Source organism: Neophocaena asiaeorientalis, unplaced genomic scaffold (assembly GCF_003031525.2).
Source record: "Neophocaena asiaeorientalis asiaeorientalis breed wild unplaced genomic scaffold, Neophocaena_asiaeorientalis_V1.1 scaffold46, whole genome shotgun sequence".
NCBI classification, from domain to species: Eukaryota; Metazoa; Chordata; class Mammalia; order Artiodactyla; family Phocoenidae; genus Neophocaena; species Neophocaena asiaeorientalis.
Window position 1 is genome coordinate 16386432 of NW_020175393.1, and position 12194 is coordinate 16398625.

General features: G+C 42.3%; 1 protein-coding gene across 2 annotated transcripts in view; it reads left to right on the forward strand.

The window, feature by feature from the left end:
- Nucleotides 1-6278: 6278 nt before the first annotated feature.
- Nucleotides 6279-12194, forward strand: part of EFHC1 (EF-hand domain containing 1) — a 60458-nt gene continuing 54542 nt past the window's right edge. For both annotated transcript variants that reach the window (XM_024766369.1, XM_024766368.1), the window contains exon 1: nt 6279-6459. In XM_024766369.1, coding sequence (XP_024622137.1) covers nt 6397-6459 — 63 coding nt within the window. In that variant the 5' untranslated portion in view covers nt 6279-6396. The remainder of the gene's footprint in view (nt 6460-12194) is intronic.

Genomic DNA, 12194 nt, shown 5'->3' on the forward strand with positions numbered 1-12194 from the left:
AATTTTTCCAAGTCCCCAGTCACTCTTCAAACAGTCCACTCAGAAGAGTCCCCTCGACCACGCTAATGGCAAACAGTCCCTGGGTACTTCCTATGTGCCAGGCACCATGCTTCATACTTACATATACTAACTCATTTAATGCTCACAACAACCTTATGAGTTGCAAATAATTATTATTATATGTTTATAGTAAAGAAGGGTTAAGACACTCCCACAGTTCACAGATCTGGTAAGTGATAGAATCAGGACCCGTACCCAGGCCATCTGGCTCCAGAGTCCATACTTTTTTTTTTATTATAGAAAATTTCAGTATATACAAAAGTAGACAGAAATGTTTAATGAAGTGTTTAGTCATGTCAACAAGGGTCAACTCACGGGCAGTCTGGTGTCATCTATGCTCACTTATTTGTTCCTTCTCATATTATTCTGAAACAAATTCCAGACATCTTACCATTTTCTCCATGATACACACTTGGGTATGTATCTCTAAAGGTTTTTAGAGAAGATGAAGACATTCTTGCAAAACCATCATGCCTAAAAAATTGAAGAACAATTTCTTAACATTCTCACACTCGAATTCCCAGTGGTCTCATAAATGGCATTGTTACTTTTAAAGTGTATTTGTTTGAATCAGGATCTCAACAGGGCCCACAAGTTACAGTCGGTCGACTTGTCATTTGTCTCTTTTAAACTATTGGTTTCCCTAACACTTCACTCTTTGTCCCCCTCCCTGCAATTCATTTGTTGGCCAAAAAGGGTCATCTGTCCTGAAGAGCTTCCTACAGTCAGTACTCTCTACCTACACGTCGTTCCGCCTCTGGGGAGCTATGATGCGGACTCCTTCTGTGTCGCATTTCAGACAGGGAACAGTTCTAGACCCTAGACCCACTGGGGCTCCATAAAATCATAACTAACACTTATACCTGTGAGTATGTACATTTGGGGGAGACAGGACCCATAGCTTTCACTAGGTTTTCAAAACGATTAATGATCATTAATTCTGGTCCAGACTTTTCATTTTAGAGATGAAGAAACCAGAAACACAGGTAGGTAAGTTGTCCAAGCTCACACAAATATTCAAGACACAGTGAGGACATGAATGTAGCCCTCAGGGCGCCCAAACAGGCATTTCACTTTCTGTTCCATGCTGCATACATTCTGCTCGTTTCATGCCGGATATGTGAGAGGAGAGAAGGATGAGTGGATTGAGATATTCAGAGGGAGAGGAGGAATCAGAGGCATTTCCCCATGTTCAAGGGTGCCATTGACCTGGATCAATGGATTCGTGCCCTGTCCACATTTGGAATCTAAACCTATAATCAATATTACTGCCATATCACTCTAACACTTCTATTTCTCCATCCTGTGAAGAACCTGATTAAGGCACAGATGTCTTACGAGCTGGATGCTAAGATCAATGATCCCTCATGTGCTGAAGGAAGAATATCCTTCCCAGCTGTGTGACGATTGAGGTTGAGTGTAAGAAATACCCGATTAGTAACCAGTCATTAACCCATGGTTTCTTAATCTCTTTTGATCTGGGGATTTCTCATCAGTAAAATGAGGGGCTGGGTTGTGTTAATCACTTTCCAAGTTTTTTGACTCTGACCGCACTAATACCCACGATGCCAATGTGTATGTTTTTATACATCTTAAAATACTTTTTCACTGAATTATTCTTACCCATTCAACATGGGATGCATCCTGATCATTTACACTCTATTTCTTTTTTAAAAAAAATTCTAGTTGTCACAATCATTAAGATGGTTTTAAGACCTAGTAATGGGGATCCACTGGCTATTTGAAAAATACTTTACTGGGTGATTTTCAAGTCATCATTTACTTGGTCAGTCATTTTACAACTGTTTATTGAGTATTTAAGAGGTGTTAGACACTGTGGTGGAAGCTGAGAAAATGGCACTGAACAAAACAAAACACTTATCCTGTGCTTACATCCTATGGAACCTCTAATTCTGTGAGGTCATGTTTGATAGGATTTTTCAGAGGGAAGGGAATTCTGAGTAAATCAGCTGAAGTCATAGAATGGGTTTGACTTAGAGGAAAAAGCATCAGAAACACAAGTTTTTTCAACCCTCTGGCAGGAGCTCACTGCAAAACTAAAATAGTCTAAACCCAAACTGTGTGATTTTTGTGTCAAATGAAGATTTCCTGTGGGTCCTAAATCTGTTCCAGAATCTGCTTGGAAATCAGGGCTTCTCTCACCTTTCTCCATACCTTGCAAAGATCAAAGTGGTTGACAGGCACGCTTTTCAGATAATCGATTCCAGAGACCACGGAGTGATAGAAATGAAGGGTAGAGAGCATCTGACTGAGGGACACGCCCTTGCAAGGTGTCATCTCCATAGTCACTCACTAGCCACACCCCCAGTACTTCCAAACCTGCAGGTGGGTCATTGAGTTTGCTTTTCAGAAACCTTGCTGTACCGTTTTCTTCCAGCAGAGGGCAGTAACGCACCACAATCACTGCAGAAAGGCCCGCGCGCGCGCACATGCAACCTGCTTGATATCTGTCCTGTGATGTTAGGTACTGAAGAATAAGGATGTCCCAGGATTTTAAACAAATTCTAGGTAAAGCGAGCTCCGGGAAAAATGCTGAAAAAGGAGACTTTTATTTTAGGTGGCTGCTTGCAGCCTCTGCCTTCCGACCCCTCCCATCAGGAGTCCCTGTGAGACGTCATCCAGCCTCAGAGAGGTCCTCTTTCAGGTTTGGCCCCCTGGCAGTCTGATCTTCCCATTTTTTTCCATTCTCCAAGCTTTGTAGCACCCTCTAAAGTCATGCAACGTCCCTGTGGCCTTCTGAGTCCAGGCTTTATGTACAGCCTTCCAAACATCACACTTTCTACTTTAGCTGCTGGGGATGGTCAGGCTCCCGCCCTCTCCTATATATTCCACAGGTGGGAAGTGGTGAGTGCAGGTTGATGGTGAGTGCAATCCATGCTGAGTCATCCTGATTGGGAGAAGTAGGCTGTAAACTCTTAATCACACCCACCCTTCTCAGGGTTCAAGCGGTTTTCTGACGTCCTTTCTTCCCTCCTCTTCACAGACCTGTACCTGCGCTTTTTAGCACTGATGCAGTATGGCCTGGCTTCCCCTCCTCAGAGGTGATGGCATTTTTACAAGGCCACAGGCCAAGAGAATTTTCCTTCACCTTACATTTCTACGTGTGTCCGAAAGTAGTTAAAACGCTCTGTTAACCATTAAACTAGTGTGCTCTTCTGGGAAAGAAAGACATTTGAGCAGAAGGCACTCCTCCAATAGAAACAGATGCCACAAAGAACAATGTATTTAGGCACGATTCACCTTTTCCAAGCCCCACTGGCTCCTTCCCTATCCAGCCCAGGGAATACAGACCCAAGTGCAACCCTGCAGTTAGTCCAGGAGGGCTCTTCTGAGTGTCTCCTAATGCCATGGATTTACTTTTATTAAGAGAAAGGGCAGCAAGGGATCATGTAACTGGGAAGAGTAAGGTTACCTTGAAGAGTCAGCAAGGATTACAGTTCCCAGTGATTCTGAGGTTGAACTTGCCATTTTGAAATATTCTCCCAGTGGCTGGCTTCTGTTGAATGGGAAAAAAAAAAATGCACAACCTAAAAGTTGAGAGTTATGTTTTATTCGATGGACTTTCTGAGGACTCCAGCCAGGAAGACAACCTCTCAGATAGCTCCGAGGGACTGCTCCAAAGAGGTAAGGGAGGAGCCCAAATGCATAGTTTTTGCAACAAAAACCAGGTAGGTGGAACATCAAAAGATTACTGCTAGGGCTTCCCTGGTGGCGCAGTGGTTGAGAGTCCACCTGCCGATGCAGGGGACACGGGTTCGTGCCCCGGTCCGGGAGGATCCCACATGCCGCGGAGTGGCTGGGCCCGTGAGCCATGGCCGCTGACCCTGAGTGTCCGGAGCCTGTGCTCCACAACGGGAGAGGCCACAACAGTGAGAGGCCCACGTACCGCAAAAAAAAAAAAAAAAAAAAGATTACTGCTAGTCACAAAACGCAGACATCTCAAGTTAATGAATTTAGTGCTTTTCTTTGTATCGGAAGGCGCCAGAGTCTGGGCTCATTGAACTCATTCCTTTTATATGCACCTTAGCTATTTGGGCCAATAGCCTGCTTTTCTCCATCCTGAGTTCCCACAGGGTGCACAGTTGTGGGGAGATGCAGTGGCTGCTGACTTGATGGTTGGAGACATCCGTTATTTACTGATATGACAGGTGACATGCTTTGTCCACACTTCCCTTCTAGGTCAGTGGCTAAGATATAATGCAATGGACAGATACTTTTAAACGTTTTCAGGGGCTTCACTGGTGGCGCAGTGGTTGAGAGTCCGCCTGCCGACGCAGCGGACGCGGGTTCGTGCACCGGTCTGCGAAGATCGCACATGCCGCGGTGCGGCTGGGCCCGTGAGCCATGGCCGCTGAGCCTGCGCGTCTGGAACCTGTGCTCCGCAACGGGAGAGGCCACAACAGTGAGAGGCCCGCGTACCACAAAAAAAAAAAAAAGTCTTCAGTATCTTCAACAATGCATTGATTTTTTAAAAAAAAGGTTTTAAACACCTACATTAAGGTACTACACCAGTAGAAATTAAAAAAAAAAATTGTAAAGGTGAAAAAAAGAGAGGGGACAAAAATGGGAACTAGAAGTAGTTGGGGAGAGGAAGTGTTATTAGAAAAGAAACTCGGGGCTTCCCCGGTGGTGTGGTGGTTAAGAATCCGCCTGCCAATGCAGGGGACACGGGTTCAAGCCCTGGTCTGGGAAGATCCCACATGCCGCAGAGCAGCTAAGCCCGTGGGCCACAACTGCTGAGCCTGGGCTCTAGAGCCCGCAGGCCACGACTACTGAGCCCACGTGCCACAACTACTGAAGCCCGCGTGCCTAGAGCCCTGTGCTCTGCAGCAAGAGAAGCTACCACAATAAGCCCACACACCACAATGAAGAGTAGCCCCTGCTCGCCGCAGCTAGAGAAAGCCTGTGTGCAGCAACGAAGCCCCAATGCAGCCAAAAATAAAATTAATTAATTTTAAAAAAAAGGAAAGAAATTCTTTGGGCAGGGTGTGGAGACAGCCACCAATAACTGCTTCAGTTACCACTAGTGGATTGATGTCCTGGGCCCCATGAGGTTTACACCTATTAGTGAAACCCAACAGGGGGATTTGCTTGGACAAGAAGCAGTAAAACTAAAGCTGCTGTGTCTGTATTGGCAGTAAACTACCCCATGATGCGGATGCCTTCTGATTGAGGTCTGTTACTTTATCATGTTCCTAAACTGGCTCATTATCAGAAACAGCTGTTATAAAAATCAGATGCCTGAGACTCGTTTCAGACCCGATGAATCCAATGTCTGGGCAGCTGGGTTTTGTTTGCTTTTTTTCTTTTTAAGCTCCTCAGTGCTGCTGGATAGCTTGTTTTTTCTTTCCTGAAAATGTTTCAGGAATAGGATTACATTTCTTTTAAGGGATAGTAATTTAAACAAGTTTTGTAAAAAGAGTACCTATGATTTTGATAATATGTCGCCACACTTATTTGCTTTTTTCTTATGACTTAGTTTTCTCTTTGAAGGAGATGCGTTTCCCCTCTTGGTTCTGATCTTTTCATTACAGCTGCAAGTAGGTAGATACTAGAGACGTGGAGAATTGACACGAGCGCCCTGTAGCTCTTCAGTCAACAAATATTGAGTGTCCTGCGGTGAATGTGTAAGACCCAAAGGCCCGGCCAACAACTGGGAGGGTGCAAAAGTGCAGGGATTGACAGTAGAATAAAGAAAGGTAAAGTGGAAAAAACCAGAATGCTGTAGTGGGAGGATTAGGGACCAGATGGTTGCATTTGTTCATTGAACATCCTTGAGCAACAGAGTTATAACCACGAATAATCCGCAACCCCTGGTCCCGGGGAAGCACGGGTCCGAGAAAGGTAACACTTTCAACCGGAACCAACCACTGACACTTCAGTGTGAACTGGGACAAGAGCCCTTTTCCCACAGGTGAGAGAAGAGAGAGCGGGCGGAGCGCGGTGAGGACTGCGTTGGAGCGCAGGAAGGACCGCCCCTTCCCCTCTAACTGATCTAAGGGCCCGCCCCGACCCTGGACCTCAAGGCGAGAACCATCCCGTCATCACAAGTGCCTCCTCTCGCCCCTCCCACCCGCTCTCACGTCGCTATGTCCCGAGAGGGGAGGGGCGGGGCCAGCTCGCCGAGGCCACACTCCCGCGAGAGCGCCCAGTCCCGCGGGCTGCGCACGCGCAGACCCAGTACGCCTGCGCCTCAGGCCCGGGCGCTCTGCCGCGAGCTCTCGGGATGTTTGGCGTTACCAAGGAGCCGCTGGCCCCCACGGCAAGGCGGGAGGACCAAACCCGACCGAGGTGGCCGCGGCGAGAGCGGGTGCGATGATGTCCAACCCATTGCATGGCCTGCCCTTTCTCCCGGGCATGTCCTTTAAGGACTCCACGGTGAGGACTTCTCTGCCCAACCCCCTGCCCCCACCCCCGGGCGGCCTCGGAGGGCTCGCAGCTGCTTGAAAGATTGCGTCTCCTTTCTCGTCCGCTCGAGTTTGTCCTCTTTCCCTTCAAACCCGTCCCTCTGCCCCAACCTTGTTCTCTTTTCTCCCTCACCCAGCCTTACCCTCCCTGTCCCATTTTGCCCTCCGCCCATTCCTCTCTAGTTTTTCCACTCCACCCTGGCAGTGTCTTGGCCTCCCAGCGTTCTTACTTGCTGCTCTCCTCAAGCCTCTGCCTCCTCTAGATCACTGACTTCCCCACCTTGCTCCCGAGCTCTCCCTCGGTCCTCTAGCTCATTCTCCCACCCCCATACCCTTCTCTGATGAGCTCCACCCTTAAACCCTCCCTCCTAGTCTGGGCCCTTTCCCCGAATCAGCCTCTCTACACCTTCATCCTTATTTCCACAGCCCCATCCCACCCACTCTCCCCAGGCCTATCTTTCCCGCCCGCGTTCTTCCTCTTCTGAATCCTAGACCTAGTAAGCGCTCCCACTCCCAGCTGCATTTCCTGTCTTATTTACCACTTCCACCCATTGGCTTCTTTCTGCCAGGTCTTTTATTGCAGTCTCCTCCCTTCGTATTTATGCGTCTACCACACCTCGTCCCTTTTCTAGTCTGGTCCCACCTTCACCCTGTTCTTGTTTAACCTTCTTTCCCAGTTGTCCTTTCTCCAAAAGTTAGGCTTTCAACGCTTGGCCGTCTTCCTCCCAAACCATCTTCAGGTGCTTTGTAGGAGATAATTCCACATAAATTCCCTCCACTACAGTTGATTCGTTGCTGTTTTTTCTTCTCCTAGCCCTTTTCTTTTTGCTTTAACATTTTTATAAAGGATTCCTATTTAGATTTTGTTTCACTCTTCCCCTACTTTGTGTTTTTAGTTGCATCCTGTAGACAAAATTGAAGAGAAAAAAAAAATAGGCTTGTGTTTTTTTTCTCTGACATAGTTTAGCCCTTGACAAAATTATTATTTAATTCTGAAATTTCAGGGTTACTGAAATATATGTTGGAATATCAACATTAAGATTCAGTAGGCCGATAGGCTGATTATCAGAGATGAAACGATAATAATTTATATTTATATAGTTTAATAATTTAAACTATTAGTTCCTCTCCCTGATCATGAAGGTCAGATAAAATACATAGTCAGTTTATTTTCTTTGGGAGAATGAATTGAAATTGACTGTTTGGTGAGGGAATTTGGATTCTGAATCTCTTCTTCATAGTTATTCCTGCATTAAGACACAGCATTGTAGATTTTTTGCTTCAGTGGACTTTTCAGTTTTATGAAACTTAAAAATGTTGTAGGCACGTTCCTGCCCTGTGCAGGAACAGCTTACCATTTGCTGTTGGTGAGTGTAGGTTACCCATGGGGCAGGGTTGATTTGATTTGGGATTACAGAGGTGTGGGTTGGAGGTGCCAGGCTCTGAGAACATATATTGCCGTACTACAAGTAAGATGAACTGTGCATTGGACATCTTTCAGATTTTAAATACACTGGCCAAGTGTCAGCCAATTTGCCTTATTTTGATATGTGAAAAACATGATCACTATCTTCAGCCGTGAAAGACTAGGTATGTGTAACTCTCAAGACCTTCAGAAGATGAACCACAGGAACTAAGGTGGGGAGCCTGAGGTGGCCTTGCTTGGAGTGCCCTTGAAGTCCACAGATAAAGGTCGTATAGCTGAGTGATGGTAGAGATGTCTGTCTCAAACGGGAAAAGCAAATGAAGCAGCTGATGTTGCTTCTGTCTTTAGAGGTGGGAGAAGAGGAGCTTGAAGTTACACAGGTTACCCAGTGATGAAGTCACCTCAGCCCATTTTGTTCTGTGTCATTTGTGTTATGTCCTGTCAACTGATATGTGACCTTGAATGTACAACCCATAAAATAAAGTTCACAGTCCATAACTCTTAGCAAAAGAAGTTTACTCTATTGTACCTTTTATGCTAGTACAGATCCTGAGAGATGGTTGGTTGGGCTGCAAAGAAATTAGGTAGGTACGTCAGTAATTTTTTTCATAAAAAACATTTTATGATTTATGTGTGTATATATATGTATGTGTGTAAATATGATTTTGAAAGCAACATTGCGAAGAACAGAAAAAGGAAAAAAATTTCCATAAAATTAACATAATCTCTAATTTTCCCTTCCACTTTTTTCCAACTTTATTGAGATATATAATTGATGTATAAATTTAAAGTGTACGACCTGTTGATTTGATATGCTTGTATTTTGCAAAATGATCACCACCATAGCATTAGCTAACACCTCCATCCAGTCATATAATTACCATTTCCTTTTTGTGATGAGAACATTTAAGATCTACTCTCTTAACTTTCAAGTATATAATACACCATTGTTAGCTATAATCATGCTGTACGTTAGATCCTCAGAATGATTTCATTTTATAACTGAATAAACTGGAAGTTTGTATCCTTTGACCACTCTCTCCCCATTTCTTCTACCTCCACCCCCTGTTAACCACCACTCTACTCTCTGTTTCTATGAGTTTGGATTTTTTAGATTCCACATATAAATGATATCATGCATACAGTATTTGTCTTTCTCTTGCTGAAGTTTTTCACTTGACATAATGCCCTCAGGTTTCATCCAAGTTGTCAGAAATGGTAGGATTTCCTTCTTTCTCATGGCTGCATACTATTTCATTGTATATACATGTATAGATAGGTATATACACATTCATACACACATATATGTCATATCTTTATCCATTGCTTGAAACAGATTGTTTCCATATCTTGGCTATTATGAATAATGCTGTACTGAACAACGGGGTGCAGGTATCTCTTCAAGATCCTCTTTTCATTACCTTTGGATATATACCCAGAAATGAGATTGCTGGATTGTATGGTAGTTCTGTTTTTAATTTTTTGAGGAACCTCCACACGGTTTTCCATAATGGCTGTACCAATTTACATTCCCACAAGGGTTTTTTTCTCCACATCCTTTTCAACAGTTGTTAGCTCTTGTCTTTTTGATGATAGCCATCCTAGCAGGTGTGAGATGTTATCTAATTGTGGTTTTAATTGGCATTTCCTTGATGATTAGTGATGTCAAGCACCTTTTCACATACCTCTTGGCCATTTGTATGTCTTCTTTTGGAAAAATATCTATTCAGTTCCTCTACCCATTTTTTTTCCTCTGCCCATTTTTTAACCAGACTTTGTTTATTTGGATTGTTTTTGTTTTGCTATTGGGTTATATGAGTTCTTTATATATTGGATATTAACCCCTTATTAGGTACATGATCTGCACATTTTCCTCCCATTCTGTAGGTTGCCTTTTCATTTTGTTGATGGTTTCTTTTGCTGTGCAGAAGCTTTTCAGTTTAATGTAGTCCCATTTATTTACTTATTTTTGCTTTTGTTTCTTATGCTTTTGTTGTCAGATCCAAAAAATCATTGCCTAGAACAATGTCAAGGAGCTTTCCTATGTTTTCTTCTAGGAGTTTTACAGTTTCAGGTCTTATGTTTAAGTCTAATCCATTTTGAATTAATTTTTGTGAGTGGTGTAAGATCGGGATCCAGTTTCATTCTTCTGCATGTGGTTATCCAGTTTTCCCAACGCCATTTATTAAAGAGACTATCCTTTTTTCATTGTGTATTCTTGGCTTTCTTGCCAAAGATTAGTTGACTGTATATGTGAGGGTTCATTTCTGGGCTCTCCATTCTGTTCCATTGGTCTATGTGTCTATTTTTCTGCCAATACATATTGTTTTGATTACTGTAGTTTTGTAGTATAGTTTGAAATCAGGATGCCTCCAACTTTGTTGTTCTTTCTCAGGATTGCTTGGCTATTAAGAGTCTTTTGTGGCTCCATAAAAATTTTAGGATTTTTTTTTTCTATTTTTGTGAAAAATGCCATTGGAATTTTGATACTGATTGCATTGACTCTTAGATGGCTTCGGGTAGTATGGACATTTTAGTAATATTAATTCTTCCAAAACATGAATATGCGTTTCTTTTCATTTATTTGTGTTATCTTCAGTTTCTTTCATCAAAAGCTTGTAGTTTTCAGTGTACAGGCCTTTCACCTCCTTGGTTAAATTTATTCCTAAGTATTTTATTGTTTTTGATGCTATCATAAATGAGATTGTTTTCTTAATTTCTCTTTCAGGTAGTTCACTGTTGGTATGTAGAAACACAGCTGATTTTTTGTATGTTGATTTCTGTATCCTGGAATTTTACTGAATTTGTTGACTCGTTCTAACAGTTTTTTGGTGGAGTCATTAAGGTTTATAAGTATAAGATCATATCATCTGCAAACAAAGACAGTTTTACTTCTTCCTTTCCTATTTGGATGCCATTTATTTCTTTTTCTTGCCTGATTGCTCTAACAAGGACTTCCAGTACTATGTTGAATAGTAATGGTGAGAGTAGGCATTCTTCTCTTGTTACTGATCTTAGAGGAAAAGCTTTCAACCTTTCACCTTTGAGTATGATGTTAGTTGTAGGTTTGTCATCTATGGACTTTATTGTGTTGAGGTATGTTCCTTCTGTACCCAATTTTTTGAGCATTTTTATCATGAAAGGATATTGTATTTTGCCAAATGCATTTTCTGCATCTGTTGAGATGATCATGTGATTTTTATCTTTCATTCTGTTGATGTGATGTATCACATTTATTTATTTGCACATGTTAAACCATCCTTGCATCTCAGAAATCAGTCCCACTTGACCATGGTGTATGACTCTTTTAATGTGCTGCTGAATTTGGTTTGCTGGTATTTTGTTGAGGATTTTTACATCTGTGTTCATCAGAGATATTGGTCTGTAATTTTATTGTAGTTTCCTTATCTGGCTTTGGTATCAGGGTAATGCTAGTTTTATAAAATGAGTTTGGGAGTGTTCCCTCCTCTTCAGTTTTTTGGAAGCATTTGAGAAGGACTGGCATTAATTCTGCTTTAAATGTTTGGTAGAATTCACCAGTGGTAGAATTCACCAGTGAAACCATCTGGTCCCAAGCTTTTCTCTATTAGGAGGTTTTTGATTCCTGATTCAGTTTCCTTACTTGTTATTGGTCTGTTCAGATTTTCTATTTCTTCATGATTCAATCTTGCTAGGTTGTACATTTCTAGGAGTTTATCGATTTCTTCTAGGTTATCCAGTTTGTTGGCATGTAATTATTCATAGTAGACTCTCATGCTTCTTTGTATTTCTATACTATCAGTTATAATGTCTCCCTTTTCATTCTGATTTTGAGTCCTCTCTCTTTTTTCTTAATCAGTTAGCTAAAGGTTTGTCAATTTTGTTTGTCTTTTCAAAAAAACAGCTTAGTTTCTTTGATCATTTCTATTGTTTTTCTAGTGTCTATTTCATTTATTTCTGCTCTGATCTTTATTATTTCCTTTCTTCTGCTGACTTTGGGCTTAGTTCTTCTTTTTCTAGTTTCTTGAGGTATAAAGCGAAGTGGTTTATTTGAGATCTTATTTCTCAATGCAGGCATATATCATTATAAACTTAAACCTGCTCTTGCAGCATCCTGTAGATTTTCATTTTTGTGCTTCCATTTTCATCTGTTCAAGATTTTTAAAATTTCCCTTTGATTTCTTTGACTCATTGGTTGTTCAGGAGTGTGTTTTTTAATTTTCACATATTTGTGAATTTTCCAGCTTTCCTTCACTTATTGATTTCTAGTTTCATGCCATTGTAGTTGGAAAAGACACTTG